The 23426-nt window shown below is 45.5% G+C and overlaps 1 protein-coding gene across 5 annotated transcripts in view; it reads left to right on the top strand.

Moving 5' to 3' along the window:
- Window positions 1–1407: 1407 nt before the first annotated feature.
- The window catches only part of AKAP7 (A-kinase anchoring protein 7), a 165676-nt gene continuing 143657 nt past the window's right edge, over window positions 1408–23426 (top strand). Inside the window, exons 1-3 of one of the 5 annotated variants that reach the window (XM_054022686.1) lie at window positions 1408–2127; window positions 16720–16884; window positions 17300–17439. In XM_054022686.1, coding sequence (XP_053878661.1) covers window positions 1863–2127; window positions 16720–16884; window positions 17300–17439 — 570 coding nt within the window. In that variant the 5' untranslated portion in view covers window positions 1408–1862. The remainder of the gene's footprint in view (window positions 2128–16719; window positions 16885–17299; window positions 17440–23426) is intronic. The other 4 variants (XM_054022689.1, XM_054022690.1, XM_054022688.1 and 1 more) reach the window with 4 other exon arrangements.

Here is a 23426-nt window from a genome sequence, read left to right as displayed (position 1 = left end):
TCTCTCCAATAAGTAAGTACACTTCCATCAGAAGCAGTTTCTTGGGTTTTTTTTTTGTATTGGTTTATTAAGGAACTCTTCCATAGCATTACTGACTTTCCTAGTTGTCATATTAACTTTAAATTATTTTTGTAACAGGCTTTTTTCCTCTCCCTTCTATTTTCCAGTTTCTGTAGGTTTGTGACCTAATTTTTCCCTTTCTTTCCCTAGTAAGCAACTTATTACTATCCAGAATGTCAGCTTTGCTTTGTTCTTCATTTCATCAGAAAAAAACACATCTGTGGCCATCTTTGTTCTTACTTTTTCTTGACAATGTAACACATACTTTCATTCTGTGGGAGTTGGCTAGGTTGACTTTTCTCCATCAGAATTGCCCCTTTCCGAGGTTAAGCTGGGCTTATTTTAATATCAGAGGGGTAGCACTGTTAGTCTGTATCCACAAAATGACTATTTTAATGAAGTCTGTGCTACCAAAATCTTAACAAAGGGCTTCCTGAAGTCTAAACTTAAAATGGCAATGAAAATCCAAAGGCTGGCTTGCTTTATCCAACCCCCTGGCTAGTATCCATAAAGGGTATATCTGAACTGCAAAAACAAAACAACCCACATACACCCTGCAACAGCAAGTTTCAGAGCCGGTGTCAACTGACTTGGGTGCACTACAAGGCTAAAAATAGCAGCGTAGACGTTCCTGTTGGAGCTGGAGTCCAGGCCCTTCCCTGCAGGGGTTAGTTTGAAACCCAGACACAATTCCCAGAGGGCAGCTGTAAGATCCAATATTAGTTAACTTTAATATGTATGGTGTGCTTCTACAACTACTATGAAACGCATTAAATGTCCACTCGTCTAATTGTTGCACTCTAGGTAGTATTTATGTTCTAGAAAAAATTTGTTTAGCTGAAGCTCCAAATTGCCATTGTAGAAACAGAAATTTTCATAATGCGCAAGGCCACGAGTTTGTTACGTACACAGCAGATTTCAGAGTAGCAGCCGCGTTAGTCTGTATCCGCAAAAAGAACAGGGGTACTTGTGGCACCTTAGAGACTAACAAATTTATTAGAGCATAAGCTTTTGTGGACTACAGTCCACGAAAGCTTATGCTCTAATAAATTTGTTAGTCTCTAAGGTGCCACAAGTACTCCTGTTCTTTTTGCAAACACAGAGAGAAACTAAATACAAAATAAACACGCTTACTGGAAGACTGCAAGCTAACACTTTATTTACGGATGGAGGGGTGGCCAGGCCAAACCTCTGTGAGGTGAACTGCCATCCTATGCGCCCGGAGCAGGAATCTGAACCAGCCCTGCGGGACAGGAGCCAGCCACTGCAGTGGGATCCCTGCCAGAGCTCACCCCGTTCCGGGACAGGACTCCAGACCCCCGCCACTTGGAACGGATGGGTCTCAGGGGCACTGGCCTCCGTGCGCTCGGGTAACAGCCTCCCCCTGAAAGCCCCACGGCAGAGCCAGCAGCCTAGGTCACATTGCGCTGGCGATGCCCAAACTCTGCCCACGTGGCGGGACCCCGCACCTTAAGGCCTGGGGCTAAGCGGCCCCAGCTGCCACCACCAGCCGCAGCCAGAGGCAGGACTCCGCCCTACTTCCCTGCACGGGCTCAGCCCCGCCCCAGCGCGCGAGCCAGAGCCAGGCACGTACTTCTCCGAACCAGAGAGCACCGATCCCAGCGTGCAACGCGCGCGGACAGCGCTCCGAAGCACTGCACGCTGGGAGTTGTAGTCCCCGGGAGCCGCATTCCCTCTTCTCTCCCAAGCGCTCTCGGCCTGGAGTCGCCCTTCGATCGCCCCCCCCCTCCCCCGGGGCGCGGTGACTAAGTTTGGCCCCTGCTCCATCCCGCACCCCGGTCATGCGGAGGCTGCTATCAACTCTCCGATTCCATCACGCCCGGCTATTGGCGGCGGCTGCCGAGCTCCCCGCCCCGGGACATAGGGCACCGCCGCCTGGCTGGGGGGAGCGGCGGGTAGCGGCGGCCGCTTGGGTGTTGGGCTCGGGCCGCTCTATGGCGCAGTGCGGGGGCGGCGCAGCGCCCCCACCCTCCCCGGAGGAGGCGCAGGGGTCGGGGGCAGCCGCCGGGGACCCTCCCCCCAGAGCCGGCGAGTCCCTGGAACATGGTGAGAAGGCGGACGGGCGGCCCGGGCCTCAGAGCCCCCGGGGGGTAGGTCCCGCGCGCAGCCAGCCTCTGCCGCCCCGGCCGGTCTCGCTCCGGCCCCTGCTTTGCAGCCAACTCTGCCGAGTGCAGGGCTAGACCCCGCCGCTGCGAGCCCGGCCCGCCGAGTCCAGCCAGCCAGCCAGCAGCCGCGCCTCTCAGCATCGCCTGTGCCCGCTGGTACTCCGCGGGCGTGTGTGTGTCCCGCCCTCCGCGCTGGCCCCTGGTGCCGCCCTGCTCTCCCGACCTAACATCGGCCTGTACCGTGTGCGCAGCCTGAAACCCCCTTTTCCCTCTGCACCGAGAGAAGGGAGGAGTCAAGGCGTCCAGTCCTTCTGCCCGAGCTGTACTGTTGGCAGCACATACAGACACCGCCCCGTGCTCGGCACTGTAGTAATAGTCTCCACTCCGAGGAGCTCACACTGTAAATAGGCAAGAGCCAAAGAAACTTTTAGCCTTCTGTTTGCGATGGGGAACTGACAAGAGATCTAAGTGAGGTGAGGTCATTCCAGCAGGCGATTGCAGAGCCATGAGTGAGCCCACCTCCCCTGAGTCTCAGTTCAGACCCATAAACACAACACCATCTTGTAAAGCCAGAGGGAGGATGGACGTTGCACTCTCTCCTTCCTCTCTTTGAGGGTAGGAAGAGACTAAGGTTGCGTGGAGGGTATAAGTACAGCCGTGTTTTTGTAGTTCGTGTATGACTCATTTAACTGAATACAAGAGACGGGTTTTGTCCCCATAGCAGCTTTTAATATCCAGTTGTGTGTGATAATTTAGGTCCGTCAACACCTACCAACTCAGGCAGCTGGGGTGTCAGACCAGTCTAGGAAAATCCCCTCCTACAGTATCTTAGCAAAGAACAGGGTGTGCCGAGGACTTTGCACAGAGTGGCAGCATCAACATGGGGCAATAAACTTTGGTATATTCTTACCCGCAGGCAACTGAGAGGAAGGAAGATCATCTGTACCAATTATAGAGTCATAGCCAGGGCCCTGTATACACTGCAAAAGTAGTGTTACCAGCTAGTTGCAGGACAACAATGCAAGACCCTATGCCTATTTTATGGCCAAGGCAAAATACTCCTAGCTTTTGCAGTTTAACAGTAATGTTAATAGTGTGTGGACAGTAACCATAGAGACAATCATATCTAATTGTAAATGCTTAAACTTGCGGAGATATAGGAAGAAGGGGACACACATCAGGCCCCAAATGGGGCTCTGGGTGATTGCTACTTCCCACCACCCAACACAGATGTAATGAATGAGGTTAAGTGGTGGCCGTATAAAGAATGAAAACTACTGATTATTCCTCAAGAAAGGCTTTTAATGACTTACGGCTATAAATGCAACACAGACAGAATAGGAAAAGAAAAATTAAAGACCAGCATTGAATAAGGATTAATATAAATGACAAATTACATTGCAAACAAGTACAAGTAAACTTTTACTACTATTTTTAATACTGCAGCATTAATATAACCTGAGATCAAATTATCCCAACACTACCATTCTTAATACTATAGTGTCAGCACAACTTGAGATCAAAACAGCTCGAGCAACCCAGACTTCTTTACTCCATTATCTTATTCTGCATGCAACCGGACAGACTGTTTTACTTTAAAACTACCCTACCGAGAATATGTTACCTTCTAGTCGACCGCTCTTTGCATTGGCCAGGTGCAGATAGTCGGTGCAGTTCAGGTTTCCTTGGTTAGGAGGTGCGGGTCAGACTGATCAAAGAGAATAACTTCTTAGACCAAGACACACACACACACCCTCCTGAGGTTCTACACATTTAATCTCATCTGCCCGCCATGCTTTGAAGCAGGTCAACCAATCAGATTAGGCCAAATTTAGTGTTACCGCTTTGGCTGTATAATTTATGCTTACTTATTTTCTTGTAGCCAGTTTATTGTTTTAATTTTATAAATTATGCTGTCTCGACTGTAGTTTCTCTTAGTTTTCTAGGTAACTTACCTCTAAATGGGCTATTGGCTTGATTGTGGGTAAGGTTATCTTGATGACCTATGCCTAAAGGCCTAGCCCATCAAACCCACATAGGAATCAGTTCTTTGGCTGCAGCGTCTTTTAACCACAAGTTCCAAAGGTGGTTTCAATAAGCCATACCCGGGGGCATGACCTATTATACCATATAGGAGTCAACATAAAATGTTGTCCGGTCGTAGGCGTTTTTTGACCACAAGTTGTAGCTTAATTTTGCAACCTTGCTTTTTAAAGATAATTTTGCAAAGCTCATTCTATAAAGCTTCCGGAAGTTTTAGGCCTAACACTGGCAATACTGTTGTTCATCTTAAGCTTGACAACACTCTTGCTCAAATTAATCACAAAACTCTTATGTATAGTTTTAACATACACCCGCCATCCTCCTTTTCCCTTGAAAGGGACAAGTTAAATACCATGGGCTAGATCTACAAAAGCATTTAGATCCTCCCACTGATAAGTCTCAAAAGGCAGCTAAAAATCTGCCAGTGAGCATGCACACAAGTGCCTCAGTCCTGACACCTGGGCACCTAGCTCATGCCTAAAACCTGGCAGAATCCTCAAACTAGGTGTTCCCCTGCGTGTCTTGCCTTTGTGCTCAATCTGGTAGGCAGCTTTTGGGAACACCAACCAGATCAGACCCAGCATGAAACACCACCCGAGGAAGTGGTGCAACCCCTCCCTCCAACCCTATGATCTTTATCCAAGTGTGGAGAGCACTCACCCAGGATGTGAGAGACCACAATTCAATTCCCGCTTCTGCCTGAAGTTGAGCAGCCACTTGAGCTTTGTTCTCTCCCCTCCTCCCAGGACTGTGCCCAACCCACTGGACTATGGGGTATTTTGTGGCAGGTCTCGCCTTGAAAGGGAGGGCAAGAGGAATGCAGTCAGATATATTTAAATAGATAAGAGCTATCCTGTTCTCCTTATATTCCTTTTGTTAACCACAAAGTGCATTTTAGATGATCGGAGGAATCAGAACTCTTAACTCTTGGCCATTTTAAATTCAGATATGCTTCTTTCCCCTACTGAAAGATGCTCTCATTTTTATACTAGAAAATTTGGATGAGATATGCTGGTTATGAATAGGTTATGAAAAAAGTGATTTGTGCTTAAGAAGGTGGTTCCATTTGCGTCCTTAACTTTGGCCTATCATAATCAGACTTTAGTTTAGAGGTAAAATGAGAATAAGAGAATTGCAGCCTACTTAAAGGAATGCCAGTGGTGCTGGAACATTTTTAATAGTGGGGGTGCTGAAAGCCAGCCCTCTTACCCTGGGCCGCCCAGAGGATTCAGGGGGCCAGGGGCAAAGCGGGGAAGCTGCAGCGCAGTTCATGTCTTCGGCAGCACTGAAGGACCTGCTGCCGAAATGCCGCCGAAGACCCAGAGCGACTGAAGGGCCCCCTGCCGCCGAAATGCCAAAGACTCAGACTGCTGCGGGGCCCCTGTGGGGCCCGGGGAAAATTGCCCCACTTGCCCCCCCTCCCTGGGTGGCCCTGCTTACCCCCTGTCTGCCCCCCCTGAGCGGGGCTGGGAGCAGGGCTGTGTCTTGGGCGGGGCGGGAGACTCGGACAGGAGTAAGGGGCCAAGGCTGTGGCCATAGCTGGGGTTGAGTGCGGGGCCGGCAGCTGGGACCCTCTGGCAAGGGGCTGGCAGTTGCATGCAGGGCCAGAAGTGGAGGTGCGGGGCCAGCCGCTGCGTGGTGGGCCAGAAGCGGAGGCGTGGTGGGCCAGAAGCGGAGGCGCGGGGCCAGTGGCCAGGCCCTTCAGGCACGAGACTGGTGGCTACGTGGGAGGCCAGAAGTGGAGGTGCTGGGCCAGGCTGTGTGCGGGGCCAGAAGCAGAGGCATGGGGCCAGCAGCCGGGACCCCCAGGCATGGGACCAGGACCCAGCTGCAACACCCCCCCGAACCTCTAGTTCCTGCACCTACAAGGAATGCTATCACACACAAATAGTTATATATATACACACACACCCCTAAAGTTCTCAAAGTAGTAATAGCCATCAGTTTCACCATCTCCTTAACTACGAATGGTCCGTCAGTGGACTACCATTTTACTGATACTTCCCCAGTAGAAGTTTCACTCTGGTAACTGAAAGAGAGTCAAGAAATACAGCATCCATTTGAGTGACTAAAAATGAGGGAGTATTTCAGTTTCATATTAAAATTATAAAGTTCTAAGGTAACTAAAGTGAATTTTTAAAAAAACCCTGAACTTCTAACAGCCTTTGATAGTCAAGGCATTCATTCATACTGCATTCTCTAGTACATAAATATCAGACTAACAAGATGTCAGTTTAAACTATTGTTAAATTTAAGATTTTTTAAAACAAAGTAGACAGCTTTTCCTCTTTCATTAGATTTAGTGCTTAGAATATATTTTCTCTGAGTAATGACCAACTCATTTCAGTGAATGAAAAAGGAGGGAGTTGTTTACTTGGAACTCGTCCTATAGGATTTAGGCACACTCTTGGTGCTAGCCAATTTAGGCCAATTGCACATCCATCACTCAGTGACTGAAAGAGGGACATTGTCAAGACTAGTTGTTCCTCTGCCCTGCCTATCTGTTATTGTAAGCAGGCAGAATTTTTCAGAGTGGCATTTGTCTTTCAATACACTGCTTTCTTAGCAGACTGAGAAAAGGGAGGAAGTAACATACTGTACAAATGCCAACATGCATACTGGCCACAGTCCTCCAACTGACTCAATGTGGACAGATCCCTGTGTTTACATGGAGCCCCACAAATCAGTGGGGCTTGTCAGAGGCATTGATTGTAGGCTTGGGATCTAAGAAACCAAAATCAAGTTATCTTCTGAATGCCTAACTGGAAATGTGGACTTTTATATAGGATTCACATTTTAAAGGATTTGAGTGAGTGGAAGCATTCTTAGAGTCAGACTAAACTTAAAGCCTGTATACCTTGACAGTGGCTTTCATCCATAACGTCATTGTTGTTATTTATACATGAGTACGATTCTCTGATCATCTAGCATCTCACATATAGGGGTTACAAATGAAAAGCTGAGGAAAACAAGGCAATAAAAATAAAAGCATTATAAAAAGCCACCAAGAACACACATCACTTTTTCTAGTTAGTTACAATTTTTGATTATACATCTGTAAATGAGAAATCTGGTGCAGGAACCTTATGCAACATGCTTTAATATAAAGTAAGACTAAAACATCTATCACAATGGAGTCTAGTCCAAACATGTTCTTAGTTTGTGAAGGATAAGGAGGAAAAAAAGTGACATGCATACACCCACCCAGTTCCTAGAGCCGATAAAAATACACCAGCCTCACATATGGTCTTTAAAGAAATTCCTTTAGCTTACACTATTTCAAATTATTGGTCTCAGTTGTCTAAGAATTGCCCATATCCTGTTATTTTTGTTAGCTCATCTCCCTCTCCCACACTTTGACCTCTTGTTTGTTTCCTTCATTGGTTCATTTAGATCAGAGGTGGGCAACCTATGGCACACATGCCAAAGGTGGCACGTGAGCTGGTTTTCAGTGGCAGTCACACTGCCCAGGTCCTGGCCACCGGTCCGGGGGGCTCTGCATTTTAATTTAATTTTAAATGAAGCTTCTTAAACATTTAAAAAACCTTATTTACTTTACATATAACAATAGTTTAGTTCTATATTATAGACTTACAGAAAGAGACCTTCTAAAAACATTAACATGTATTACTGGCACGCAAAACTTTAAATCAGAGTGAATAAATGAAGACTCGGCACACCACTTCTGAAAGGTTGCCGACCCCTGATTTAGATTGTAATCTCCTTGAGGCAGGGATTATCCTTTTGAATAGGTTTACACGTAGTGCAATTGGACCCCAGCTTGATTGGCCTCTGAACCCTACCACAGTCTAAGTTAAATAATAATAAATATAATACTGTTCAAACAATGCTCACAGAAAAACTTTTGTATCTCTGCTTCTTAGTGTCCATTAAGTGAGCAGGCAACCCACCTAAATACCTTATTTCTTTTGAGAGAGAGGAGGTGGGTGAGGTAATCTTTTATTGGACAACTGTCTGTTGGTGAGAGGGACAAGCTTTTATGCTTACCCAGGACTCTTCTTCAGGCCTTTTTCTTTTTAGTCATTTAGGGCATGGCTACACTTGCGAGTTAGAGTGCATTAAAGCAGCCCAGTACGCTCTAACTCGTGACGCATCCACACTGGCAAGGCATGTAGAGTACTCTGACTCTGCGGCTAGAGCGCTCCTGGTACTCCGCCTCGGCAAGTGGAATAACGTTTGATGCGCCCCCGCTGGAGCGCCACAGCGCCAGTATGGACGCCCTGGTCTGTTAATATGCTCTGATCGGCCTCCAGAAGTGTCCCACAATGCCTGTTCTAGCCACTCTGGTCATCAGTTTGAACTCTACTGCCCTGCCATCAGGTGACCAACCGTAAGACCCACCCTTTAAATTCTCTGGGAATTTTGAAAATCCCCTTCCTGTTTGCTCAGCCAGGCATGGAGTGCTCTCAGCGAATCTTTCCAGGTGACCATGCCTCCACACGCCAGGCGATCCCTGGTATAGAGCAATGGCGAGGTGTTGGACCTCATCGGTGTTTGGGGGGAGGAAGCTGTCCAGTCCCAGCTGTGCTCCAGCCATAGGAATTATGATACTTTGGGGCAGATATCAAGGGACATGAAGAAAGGGGCCATGACTGGGACGCTCTGCAGTGCAGGGTTAAAGTGAAGGAGCTGCGGAATGCCTGCCACAAAGCCTGCGAGGCAAACAGCTGCTCCCGTGCTGCCCCCACGACCTGCCATTTTTACAAAGAGCTGGATGCGATACTTGGGGGCTACCCCATCTCCACTCCGAGTATCACCATGGACACTTCAGAGCCCAGTTCAACAAGGCAGGAGGAGGAGCAAAGCGGGAGTGAGGGTGCTGAGGAGGAGGAAGAGACCCCAGCATCCCTAGATGCATGCAGCCAGGAGCTGTTCTCAAGCCAGGAGGAAGGTAGCCAGTCGCGGCAGCCAGTGGTTGGGGAAGGACAAACACCAGAGGAGGTTCCTGGTAAGCAGCTTTTATTTTGGGAAGGAAGTTATTCGGTGCGTGCTCTTGGGGCGAGGAGGGTTAGGGCTGCAGTCATGCCTAGATGCAGAATAGGTGTTGATGTGCTCTCTCACATCACGGTAATCGGCCTCAGTGATCTCTTCAAAGGTCTCATCCAGAACTTGGGCAATGAGCTTGCGCAGGTTTTGTGGGAGAGCCACTGTGGTCCTTGTCCCAGTCAGGCTAACATGTCCGCGCCACTGTGCCGTGAGAGGTGGGGGGACCATTGATGCACACAGGCAAACTGCATATGGGCCAGGGCGGAAGCCACGTTGTAGTAGAAGACCCTCCCTTGCTTCCCAGGTCACCCTCAGCAGCGAGATAACTTCCAGGGTGAACTCCTGTGGAAAATGTGGGGAAAGTGTTCAGTATAGGGGTCCCCTGCAGCTGTTGGCTCTCCCCAAGGCACAGAAGCCCAGAGGTCTGTACAGCCATGAAAGAATCAGTCCCCCTTTACTCAGTGCTTACTCACCATTTTGGGGCTCCCGGGGGTTATGAGCGCTCGCTTTGGATGGGCAAATTATGCTATTGTAAAAAGAACAGGAGTACTTGTGGCACCTTAGAGACTAACAAATTTATTAGAGCATAAACTTTCGTGGACTACAGCCCACTTCTTCGGATGCATGCTATTGTGTAGACTGTGCTTGCCCTCCTTAAGTACAGGGGAATCATTGCTCTGTCTGGTGTGAACAATGCTGCCTCTGTTAAGTGTTGCATTTTGCCTTTACAGATGCAACCTTGAGATCTCAGCCGTCCGTGTTTTCACTGGCTGAGAGACTGCAAAGAATCAGGAAGAGGCCATGTAGAAGCAAAGAGGACATGCTTCATGAAGTCATGCAGCACTCCCTTAATGAAAATCAGGAATGGTGGGAGAGAGAAAGGAAGGTCCGCCAGCAGAATGCGGATCGCTGGCACCAAAGCATGGAGCGGCTGATAAGCATCATGGAGCGCCAAGAGGACTCAATCCAGGCGCTCGTAGCCATGCAGGTGGAGCACTACCGCCCCCGCCCCCCTGCAGCCCCTGTCCAAAAACTCTTTCCCTTGTGCCCCCATGTCACCTCCAACCCACTTTCCCCAACATCCAGGTTCTTATCGCCACTAGCTGCCTCCAACACCTGTAGCTTCACCACCCAGCCCTGAAAACTATGACCCTTAGCCACTGCACTCAACCCCCATCACCATGCAGTATAGCCATCCTGAACTGCATCACTCATTGCACAGCACTCCAAACAGGAAGGCTGAGTATGATAACAGGACATACGCAAATCTGTGATTGTACCGTTCCCCACCCCAGCCCTTTGCCCTTTCTGTTTCCCAAACAGTTGTGTTTCTTTTCAATAAATGCATTTTTTTGCTTTGAAAACATTCTTTATTATTGCATAAAGTAAAAGATACCTTAGCCCAGAAAAGCAACAGGCACTGCAAGTCAGTGTATCATATGTAGCAAATACAGATTACTGCTCACATTGGAACCACTGCACTTCACTCCTGTGCAGGGCACCAGACATTACTGGTGACTTTCAGTCTCAAATTGTTCCCTCAAGGCATCCCTAATCCTTGCAGCCCCGCGCTGGGCCCCTCTAATAGCCCTGCTGTCTGGCTGTTCAAATTCAGCCTCCAGGTGTTGAACCTCCGAGTTCCATGCCTGAGTGAATCTTTCACCCTTCCCTTCACAAATGTTATGGAGGGCACAGCACGCGGATATAATCGCGGGGATGCTGTTATCGGCCAGGTCCAGCTTCCCATACAGAGCACGCCAGCGGCCCTTTAAACGGCCAAAAGCACACTCCACAGTCATTCTGCACTGGCTCTGCCTGTTGTTGAACTGTTCCTTGCTGCTGTCAAGGCTCCCTGTGTAGGGTTTCATGAACCACGGCATTAAAGCGTAAGCGGGGTCTCCAAGGTCTCCAAGGATTACAATGGGCCTTTTGACTTCCTCTACGGTGATCTTCTGATCTGGGGAAAAAGTCCTGGCTTGCAGCTTCCTGAACGGGCCAGTGTTCCGAAAGATGCGTGTGTCATGCACCTTTCCGGGCCAGCCTGCATTAATGTCAATGAAACGCCCACAGTAATCCGCAAGCACTTGGAGAACCATAGAGAAATACCCATTCCGATTAACGTACTCGGAGGCTAGGTGGGCTGGTGTCAGAATTGGAATATGCGTCCCATTTATCGCTTCTCCACAGTTAGAGAAACCCATTTGTGCAAAGCCAGCCACAATGTCATGCACGTTACCCAGAGTCACGGTTCTTCTGACAAGGATGCAATTAATGGCCCTGCAAACTTGCATCAACACGGTTCCAACAGTTGACTTTCCCACTTCAAACTGGTTAGCGACCGATCGGTAGCTGTCTGGAGTTGCTAGCTTCCAGATTGCAATAGCCACCCGCTTCTCCACCATCAGGGCAGCCAGGGCCGGCTCCAGGCACCAGGCACCCAAGCACATGCTTGGGGCGGCGCCTGGTAAGGGGTGGCGGGGGGAGCGCGGCGTGGCATTCCGCGGGGGGGGGGGGCGCTCCGGCGGCGCGGCGCTGGGGGGGTGGGTTCCGGCGGCGCGGCGCTCGGTGGGGGGGGGGCAGCGCGGGGCTTGGCGCTCGGGGGGGGTCCGGCGCGTGGCGCTTGGAGGGGGTGCGGCGTGGGCGCGGCGCTGGAGGGGGGTTCCGGCGGCGCTTGGCAGGGGGCGGGCTCCGGCTGCGCGGCGCTTGGTGGGGGGGGCCTCGCGGGGCTCGGCACTCGGGGGGGGGTTTCCGGCGGCGCTCGGCGGGGGGGCGGCGTGGCACTCGGCTGGGGGGGGGCGGCTCGGCGGGGGGGCTGGGGAGCGGCGCTTTATTTTGCTGCTTGCGGCAGCAAAAAAGCTAGAGCCGGCCCTGAGGGCAGCTCTCAATCTCGTGTCCCCAGGGTGGGGGCGAGCTCTTCACACAGTCTCATGAAAGTGTTTTTCTCATGCGAAAGTTCTGCAGCCACTGCTCATCATCCCAGACTTGCATAAGGATGTGCTCCCACCACTCAGTGCTTCTTTCCCGAGCCCAAAAGCGCCGTTCCACATGTCCGTGAATGTCACAAGCAATCTCGTGTCGTATGCGTTACTCGAGTCAATATCATCGTCGAAGTCCTCGCTGTCACTTTGGATTTTCAGGAATAACTCGACTGCCAAACATGATGTGATGGTGAGACTCATCAGCATATTCCTCAGCAGTTCGGGCTCCATTCCCACAGACCGAAAGGGAAGAGAGCGCACAGTACAAAAAAACGTTGAAAGATGGTGCCATCTTGAAAGATGGAAGCAGAGGGATTGCTGGGATGCGAAGCGATGCATCACGGGGCATTGGGACAGGACCCAGAATGCCCTGTCCCCACGCCCCCTTACCACAAGCCACAGCACCAGAATGGGAAGAGATGCTCTGTGGGATAGCTTCCCACAATGCACCGCTCCCAATGCCGCAAATGTGGACACACAAGTGTGTTTGCAGCTGTCAGTGTGGACAGACTGCAGTGCTTTCCCTACTGCGCTCTACGAAGGCTGGTTTAAGCGCTCTACATTTGCAAGTGTAGCTATGCCCTTAATATCCAGTTCAGTAACTGGAACAGCTCCTGGGCAGCCTCAGTACTCAGATCACAATTTACCTTGTGATTTTCCCCTCCCCCCCTTTATGCTGAAGCCAATTAGTATTTAATCAGGTGTCTTATCTCCCCGAGCATTAGGGATGAGGTATCCAAGAAACAGTCTACAGGGTCCTAATAACCCAGATCAGGTTTGTTACACTGCATTTGTCAAATCAGTGGTTGCTTTGCATGCCACAAGAACATAATGTGGATGTTTACTGCCAAGTTTTCCTCTGGGGTTAGATTTGGAATATCTGCATTAGTTACCAGTGGAGCTTTGAAAATGTGCTTGTCTGTGGTAATGAGGTGTCCTGTGATAAACTGCAATTCTGACATAAGTTTATTTTCCAGTACACTAACACCATTGTAATGTGGAGTTTTCCCAGGAGAATACTGCTGGATGCTTGCTTTTGTGCACAGTTGTTGTTGAGAGATGCAAAAGGAGGTTTCAGCTTTACATTTTGTAGAAGATATAATTGGATATGCGTAGTATCAGAATAAAATGAGAGAGTCTGAAGCAAACATAGGAAAAGATGACTTGTGGATAAATTTATGTTGCATAATTAGTAAGTTTAGAAAAAAACATTTTGTACGAATCATTGGTTAGGCTGACCCTTTCATTATCATGTTGGCTTGATATCCTGCCACCTGTATTTCACAAAGAAGTTTAGAAACTGAACTTAGCTCTCTTAAATGAAAAACAAAGTATATTGAGTGGAGACAAGTGAATTGTGATTTATGCTGGCTCCCTATCTACAGCTTTCAAAACTCTTAGTAGATGCAAACACTATAGTGATTGACAATTTTTAGGAAATTTTAAATTGTCCTGTTGCTTATTAATTATATTTCAATGACCTGTTAACTTCAAAGAGACTTGCCATAGCTCATGTATTTCAAGTGACACTTATGCATTTTCAAAGTCTGTCACATGTTTCTGCACAAATAGTAAAATGTCAGACATTTTAGAAAGAGACCCTTTACCCACAGAATATTTAATGGAGGAAGGTGCAATACAAGACACCATGGGTTCTAATTCTAGCACTTCTACTGATTATTCTTAATACTTCTGTACACTTCCCAATTTTTATTAACCCAGGCCTCTGACCTCTACCTTAGGCGAGGCAATCATTTACCCATTTTACAGATAGAAGAGGTTGGATAAGGCACCGTAGGCAATGCTAATTCAACAGTCCCATGTTTCACACATCTCGCTATGCTGCCTTTCAGATGTAATGAGCCAAATTAAGTGTTTGTCTGCCCATGCTAATGCAGTGTGGATCTTTATCCCTCTTTAGCAACTAGACCAGAGAAGTTTATGAGCCTGTTACTGCCTCCCTGCTTATGTACATTGATCTTTAGCCCAAATGATAGAAGCTCATTTTTTTAGAATCAGTGATCCCAGGTTTAGTCACTGCAGGTTACTCAAACAGGGGAGTCACTATGCTGTCTTTAACCAATAGACCGTACGCTACTCAGAGAGCCAGGAATAGAATCCTCATGCCCAACCTACAATTGCTAGTTCACAGTTATGTAACCTGGTTATTAAAAACGTGTTTTCTCTCTCTCTGGGATGCTCCCCACAGAGGATAACAGCACATCTCATGTAGTTATTCCTATAGTGAAAGTGGTAGACGTCTGTGGTGTCTGTCTGAAGGCTATGAGTTCAGTTCTGGTTTATGACCCATGTAGGAAAAAATATAAGCAAGTTAGGCCTAGTCCACACTAACCCCCCACTTCGAACTAAGATACGCAACTTCAGCTACGTGAATAACGTAGCTGAAGTCGAAGTACCTTAGTTCGAACTTACCGCGGGTCCAGACGCGGCAGGCAGGCTCCCCCGTCGACTCCGCGTACTCCTCTCGCGGAGCAGGAGTACCGGCGTCGACGGCGAGCACTTCTGGGATCGATCCCAGAAGATCGATTGCTTACCGCCGGACCCGGAGGTAAGTATAGACGTGCCCTTAGTGTGCAGATCCTAGAAGAAATTCATATTTCATATTGCAAGTCACATTGAGGTGAAGTTGGATATTTGTTTTATTGTATTTTTAGTCTTTGTACTTTCGTTAATGGGTGTTTTCCCTTTAAGAACAGGGTAGGGGCACATATTATGGCATTTTTTGAAGAAAACAGAGCAATATGTGAGAGATGTTGGGTGTGGGTGCAGAGAGTGGAAGATCCTGCCTGCAATATTGCTAACCATTTGTATTAGAAAATAACGAGTCTAACCCCTCAAATCTTGAGATTGGCTAAAAATCAGGACATTTAAAAAAAAAACTCTTGCTGAAGACAGGGCCGGCGCAACTCATTAGGCGACGTAGGTGGTCACCTAGGGCGCTACAATTTGGGGGGCGGCGACCACGGCGATATTTCAGCGGTGGGACCTTCCGCCGCCTCTGTGGGGGGAGGCATTTTGGGGCAGGACCTTCCCGCCAAGGGCGGCAGAAAAGCTGGCGGCGCTCCTGGCTGAAGATGTAACATTAACCCTTATCAGGGGATTAGATGCCTCATGACATTGTTAATGATCTTCAGAGTCTTTTTGTCTCTGTAGGTCACAAGTATGAATCCAACCAACTCAGCAGGTATTAAAGATTGTTATTGTCTAACAATGGATGTTTGGTGGCCTCTATATGAGTTGGGTTTAGTGAGTGTCAATTCCAGCTCCTGCATCATAATGTCATCAATACCATGCTTTGCACTAACTGGCAGACTCAGCATGGGCCCTGGAGACTGACTTAGCCCTCTTATCTCTAGAAATCACCCCAGAGCTGAGCTATGCCAGTAGGGCAACCTTCCTTGTTGCTGCCCTATAGATGAGCAGGGCAGCATACAGCAGAGGTATATGAGCACTAAACCCACACTTTTTTTTATAGCTGGAGTCTTCATGACTCAGCCCTCCAAGGTATCAGAGTCCCTCCATACAAACATGGCAGTCTTCCCTTCTCTACTCAGACTGTGCCACTCCTCCTGTGGCTGGTAGGGAAACACAGGCCCACCCTCTACTCCAGGTTCCAATCCAGCATCTGTAGCAACAATGGCCTGCTTCCTTCCTCACTATGCTACTCTTGCTCTGGACTCCTTTCTACTTCTCAACTCTACGTTCTGGCTTCCCCCACACTCCTCCCATGGAGCAACTTGGCTCTGTAACCCCCAAACATGCCTCCCCTCTCCTATGAGTAACTACAGACTATTTCCTGACAGCCCCTTTCTGTTGGGATGGCCCAGCTCCTCCCCCAGCTGGACTTGTTCAGCAATTAGGTCTTAGCATGCCCTGGCTTTCCTCCAGGTGCAGCCTATAGTTTAATTGGCCTAATTTACCCCTTCAGGCCTTGTGTGAGTTGGACACTCCATCAGAGGAGGACATTGTCACCTCAGAATTCCACCTAATGATGGCTCCACGGACGTAACTGCAGCCTTGCAAAGAGGGACCAGGATCAAAGGAGAGATACTTAACCTGTTAACCATGACCAATTCACATGTTTCTAAACATCATTAATTTTGTCTACACTAGGTACTAAGTAATGTTAATTTTGACATAGATGTTAAATAACATATTTTTGAGCATCACTTATTTTCCCAGTCTACATAAGCCTATAGTGACCCCTTCTGCATCCGCCTGCCTTTCCTTAGGACTGGACAAGATGATATGGAAACAGCATATGTGGCTAAATGGACCAATACACTCCTTTACTCCAATGTAGCATAAGGTCAGGATTGAGGTCCAACTTTAATTAAGCACATCTACTAATATGTTGGAGCAGGAAAAAAATGGCAACAAATGGGAGAGAGCAATTGGTTTTACTAATAGAGTAATAATATATTGTATATATTGTCTCAAATTAGAAATCTAAGACTAAATGTGTTATTTTAAATATATTCCAGATGGGCTGGAAAATGTGCAGCAAAAAAATATCATTTCAAAAAAAAAGAAAAAGAAAAAGAAAAGAACAAAAATAAGAAAAGGGTCACAAACTCCTCCTGACTCTATGGATTATTTGATGGCAGAAATACCATTTGCCAGTACAGATACTGGAGATGAATTTGGCAGTAAGTATATTAAAAAAAACTGGTTTAAACATATGTAGATCAAACATTTAGGTTATTATCTGCTAGTTGGCCCATGCAGGTAGACCTCGCCACCCAAACAAAACCATGTGAACTAGCTTGCAGAGTCAGGGCCATACAGTCACTGTTATTAGACTCAATTCTGCAAACATTTAAGCATGTTAGAAACTTACCATGCCATTGTCTAAAATAAGACTCTTCTACTTAAAACTTCTCTAATCCCTATATAGGTATATTATTTTTGAAAACTTAGTAAGAATGGGATGTAGTGCCTTTTACCTTTATGTTGCTGGCTCAAGACCAACTCACGTTGGTGTAATATTTCTTACTATGTATATTTTTTTATTAATTTGTATGTACAAAATAAATGTTTTGCCTTCTCCCTCTCTTCCCCTAGTTACTAGTACATTTGAAATATATTTTAAAAAGAGGAGAAAAAGAACTACTAGAAGGAAGACTGAAGAAGACGATCAAACAAAGAAGAAAAAGCAATATCAGCCAAACTATTTCATCTCTCTTCCAATTACAAACCCAGAGGTGGTATTCTTTTCTATTCTCTTTTTCTATGGGCAAAATTACTTCAACAGGAGTAAGTAAGGCAAGCAATATTTAGCCTAAAGGAGCAGTGCTCAAACTATTGGGCGGGCCTTCTATGGGAGGTGTAGGAATGTGTCAAGGAAGGCGTGAGTTGTATTCTTTTTAAGAGCTCTGGCTGTCAGCACCTGTGGTTAGGACTTATGCAGAAGGGCTGTGCACACCCGGGAGGCAGAGATAAAGGGGACAGCTGAAGCTCTGCCACCTGGGCTTGAACTCTCTTCCCCCCCACCCATCCCTCACCTCTCCTACCCCGTCCCCACATTCACTCATTGGGAGGCAGCCCAGGCTCAGGCTCTCCTCTCCTCGCTCCTCTCCACCGCCGCAATCCCTCACCTGGAGGCAGCGGAGCTCTGGCTGTCAGCCCTAGGGTGCAGCAGCAGTGCAGAAATAAGGGTGGCAGTGGGGCGCTAAGTGTCAAAAGTGTTATTGACAAATATCACTTTTCACATTGCCACTCTTACTTCTTTGCTGCTGCTGGCATGGCACTGCCTTCAGAGCTGGATGGTGGTATATGGACTTTGGGGTGGGAGGGCAGGGCATAAACAACTACTGACACAAAGAAGGGGGGCCCGATCAAATAAGTTTGAGAACCACTGGCCTAAAGGATGACAAATTATTTTATATTATTCTTTAAGGAACAGTGTCATATTAAGAATCACACTGAAACTGTTTTTACTAACCATTATTACAAATAACAATGGATTACTCTTAACTGAAAGATATTAGAGAACATTTTTTGTCTTGTTATCCAGTTTGCTAGATTTGTGGATTTGACAGGATTTCGTGTGTAATCAGTTTTACTGTTTCCATCTGTATACTCAGGTTGTTTGTGAAAGTCATTCACACAGCAACAGGGGAGAGGAACACTTTAAAAAATAGGAAAGTGTAAATGGTAAATCCACAAAATTGTAGGAGGACTGAGGACAGGTGTACAGTACATGAAACTACCTTAACTCATTTTATGAAGTTGAGTAGATTTCACTTAGACTGTTTTCCTTTAATAACATGGAATTTGTCCAATTTGCTGTATAATTCATGGTGAACAAATCACCTCCATCCAAAAACTGTAAACCTGTTATGTAAAGGACATATTTCAGGGTGATTATTGTCTAAAAAGAGGCGTTTATAGGCCATTTATATGTGATTTTTGCATATACCTACTATCATCTCACTAATATTTCAGTTCTAGTAGCAGTGTTCATTTTTGGTTCTGATTCTGCAACTGACTGCACAGATAGACCTCTGACCCATGCACAGCCTCACTAAAGTCAGTGGGACTCCATCCTCATGGAGCCAGGTACAGGATCAGGGCCAATGTGTCAAATATCATGAGGGGACCACAGCTACTTACATAATTATTTTATCCTGAAATTTGCTATTAAAAATACTTACTTACTGTTTACTCTAGATTAGGTGGAATATTAAAATCTGATTTGCCCTGAGTAGAATAGCAGCTCGCCCAGTAGGGGTGGGTGTGTGATTTGATTTTTAATGCGGATAGGTTTTAGTTAAAAATAGACTGATACACTATGTCAGACAAACTCCAGCTACAATCTAGTGCCCCCAATCCTGCAAACATTCATATATGCTTAAATTTATGTTCATCAGTATTCCCATTGATTTGGACTACTCATGTGAGTAAAGTTACATGCATGCATATGTGTTTGCAGGACTGGGACCTAAGAAATACTGGTTAGTTCTCTTCCTCCCCCAAAAGGGATCCTTCAGTGATTTCTTCCAGTGTCTTGTGATAACTGACCTTCTGGAGAAGAACTGGACAATTCTGTTACTGCTAAGAACTCTGGGACAAGCAATGATGGTTAAAGTTGAAAATCTAAATCCATCCTAGTTCACATATATAGGCTTGAACATGTCTCTAAGAAACATGTTGATACATATTCTTAACAAAATTGAGAGATTGTTGGAGTTTCATGCAGTGCAAGTGGTTTCAAGACATACAGTAGGATCTTTAAGAACATGTATCTCATGGTTGTTTATAATGTTGTTGTAACTGTGATGGTCCCAGGATATTAGAGACACAAGGTGGGTGAGATAGGGATAAAAGATATTACCTCATCCACCTTGTCTCTCTTTCTCATGGTTAGCATGCATTGTCTTAGTTAAGGTAGTAATAGCTGAGCATGATTCCTTCTCACTAGCTGACATATACACTGAGTTTTGCTAGATATGGCTGTTGTGAATACCTGTTCTGGCTTCAGCATGGAAAATAAGAGACAGTGTTAGGTGTAAAAGTGGTGCTGTCAAAACCTGTACTTGAATACAGGGTCTGAATTAGATTTTTAAAAATATTTGTTAGGAGACCCCATCAGATGTGTTTTGAGGGTCAGCCAGAGAGTGGAACTGCATCTGTGCTATATACTCACACATAGACCCCAGTATTGAGGAATTCTGAATAATGTCTGAAAATGAATTTAATAAAACCAAACTAGGTATGAAATTTATGGTGAAATGTTCCACGCTTAGGTGTCAGTGTGGAGGAAGATTGCAATGACTAATTATATCAGACTCCAAGACAGCCTTCACTAGATAATGAAGAAATGAGATCTTTTACCCTATCTGAATTTGGAATCTCTCACTGCCTCATTTTTGCTCTCATTATATAGCAATTGCAAGGATAGTGTAGTGGTTGAATACATTGATACATCATAATTGAAAAAAAGTGCTCCTGTCATTGCTGATAGGATTTGAATAATTTTTGTTGTTAAAGCAGAAAGGTCTAAACCAGTGGTTCCCAAACTTGTTCCACCGCTTGTGCAGGGAAAGCCCCTGGCAGGCCGGTTTGTTTACCTGCTGCGTCCGCAGGTTCGGCCGATCGCGGCTCCCAGTGGCCGCGGTTCGCTGGCCCAGGCCAATGGGAGCTGTTGGAAGCGGCACGGGCTGAGGGACGTACTGGCCACCGCTTCCAGCAGCTCCCATTGGCCTGGAGCAGCGAACCCCAGCCACTGGGAGCCGCGATCGGCTGAACCTGCGGACGCGGCAGGTACACAAACCACCCTGGCCTGCCAGGGGCTTTCCCTGCACAAGTGGCGGAACAAGTTTGGGAACCACTGGTCTAAACTCTGCAGCCATTTTCATGCTGTCTAAAGTTGGTAATTCCTGTTTTTGACTTCATTTGTCATTAACAGTAATTGTGAGGATAGCAGCTGTGCTAAGTCTCAGAGCATTTGATATGGGGGTTATTAATTATTATTATTTATTTACTTTGTCATTCTTAGCCTTTATATTACAAAATTCTGTTTGTAATTTTCTTAGATGTAGGGTTTGCACTGGAAGTGGGAGGTGCTGGTTGGATTTTATACTGGTAGTTTTATCCTGAATGGAAAAATTCCAACTAATACACATGGGATCCTGTAAAGACAGAGAGGAGCTTCTAACTACTGCTGCCATTTCAGATGATGATGGACAAAGAGCTTCCTTTTGTGAGAATTTCACTACTTCTGAGGTGTTCCAGGCAATAGTACAAGCCTTTCTGAATTAAGATTTTACTTAATTTTTTTAGCTTTACAGTGAAAAACACTCCTTTGATTCAGGAACAGTTTTGCAGTGGAAACATTTAATGAGTTATCCTGCTTGTGACTGAGATATTTCTCTTGCTATTATTTTAATGGTGTTTTGAATCTTTGGAAGAAAAATATGATGCCCCATTAATTTTAACTTCATACTCTGTTACATTTTACAGAAATAGTTAAAGGAAGAATAATAATTGTTTCCATCACTTTCGGTAAATCTACTTGGATGAGGTTAAATTTCAACTGATATGCTGTGTGTCTGAAGATGCTGTTTCTAGGGTCCTCAAGATTAGATTTTAATGACATTGATTATACTTGATGTGTTACAACTCTAAAGGTTATCAGTTTTGTATTAACTTTTTAGCATTATTCTTGCATGCCACAAACCCAAATTCTTACATGTAAGAATAATGTTATTTGATACTATTCAGAATGATATATTGAAGTTAATGGTAAGGATGACCATGGGATCAGAACTAGACTCCTTTTGAAAATTTATTTTTAACACTTTATTATCTAGAGAAGGAGGTGCGTAGCGAGTTGAGGAAATCTGCCCTCAATTTATTTACTGAATTAAAACTACCAAGGTTTGTGAAGAAGACAGGAAGAATCTAATTAAATTAAATTGTCAGCAAAATTATCAGATGAAATTTAATGTAGAAAAGTAAAAGGTAATGTACAGTAGGAAAAACAATTTAAACATTTCATATATATTAATGGGTTCATCACTAGATATGAGAGATCTAAAAGGAGTCTTCTTTAGCTTAATTAAAATATCTGATCTCTGTATCACACTGCTCAAAAGAGTTAATTTAGATACTTGGCTGTATTAAAACAGAAAAGAATAAACAAAATCTGAAAATCGAAGTCTGCAAATTGGTCGTACATCTACACCTTGTTTGTTGCATTTAATTTTGGTTACCTGAATTCAAGAGGGACATGGTAGGGATGGGCTTCTCCCAGAGGCTCACAGACATACTTTTGTGTAACAATATTTTGCCTTTGGAATAGTATAGATTATGTAGAACAGTGGTTCTTAACCTTTCCTGAGTACTGTACCCCTTTCAGGAGTCTGATTTGTCTTGTGTACCACCAAATTTTACCTCACTTAAAAACGACTCTCTTACAAAATCAGACATAAAAATACAAAAGTATCACAGCACACCATTACTGAAAAATTGCTTACTTTCTCACTTTTACCATATAATTATAAAATAGATCATTTGGATACTGTATAAATATTGTACTTACATTTCAGTGTATAATGTATAGAGCAATATAAACGAGTCATTGTCCATATGAAATTGTAGTTTGGACTGACTTCACTAGTGTTTTTTATGTAGTCTGTTGTAAAATTAGGCAAATATCTAGATGAGTTGTTATACCTCCTGAAAGACCTCTGGGTATCTCCAGGGGTACACGTACCCCTGGTTGAGAACCACTAGTGTAGAATGCTGACCCTCATAGCTGCTCTTGCCGTTCTTTCCCATTTCTGACTTTGGAACAGAAGGGCATCTCCATTCTTACTTCCCTGCTCATTCTCTGACAGTAAGGTTAGCTGTGGCTTGCCTCTGGACCTGGCTGTGGTCTGCCATCTTTGAAATTGACCTTGTTCACTAATAAACATCTGGGGTTTTGTTTGTTTGTTTGTTTTGAGCCAAAACAGTCTTGATAATAGCTTCCAAGTTGTGTAAGCATATAGCTTCTGTGTCCTGAAGGGCTTGTATTGTTATAACTGTGCTTGCATTTTTTTTTTCTTTTGCTGTCTCTCAGGAAGGAATAAATTAAACTATTCACTGTCTTGAAAATTTTCCTGGAAACTATAATCAGAAACTGGGTAAACTGGTAATTGAAATGATGGACCACTCCACCTTTATAATTTGGACTTTTCCCCATTGGGATAATTGCACTTTTCTCTAGTTTATGACATTAAGTATTATCTGTACAGTCAATAAATTGCAATTATCTGGGATCACGTTCATCAACATTTTGTGTAACTGTGGAGCTACATATTTCATATCTTTTGAGAATTCAGTGAAAGTGTCATTTATTTGTGGGAATGTAAGTGCCAAATTGTGACTGTGGTGAAATACTAGTATAATCTTATTGCAGTGTAATTTATGATCAGACAGTGGGACATATTTTTTTTCAGATGACGTTAGACATTGCCTAGACGCTACTGGCTATGGAGAAACCGAAGCATCTTCCTTTACTAGGCATGTTATTTTTTCCCTTCTTTCTTTGCCATCACTCCCCTTCTGTTCTAATTTGTTACTTATTTATATGGTGCCACAGGAAGTACATGGCACATAAAGACAAGGCTCTCATGTAGGCCCTGATCATGAACGATGCTGAACGCTCACAACTCTCATTGTTTTCATTGGGAGAGGGTGTTCA

The sequence above is a fragment of the Malaclemys terrapin genome, chromosome 3 (assembly GCF_027887155.1).
Source record: "Malaclemys terrapin pileata isolate rMalTer1 chromosome 3, rMalTer1.hap1, whole genome shotgun sequence".
Lineage (NCBI taxonomy): Eukaryota > Metazoa > Chordata > Testudines > Emydidae > Malaclemys > Malaclemys terrapin.
The sequence above is the reverse complement of the archived record's forward strand: the minus strand, read 5'-3'. Positions and strand labels throughout refer to the sequence as shown.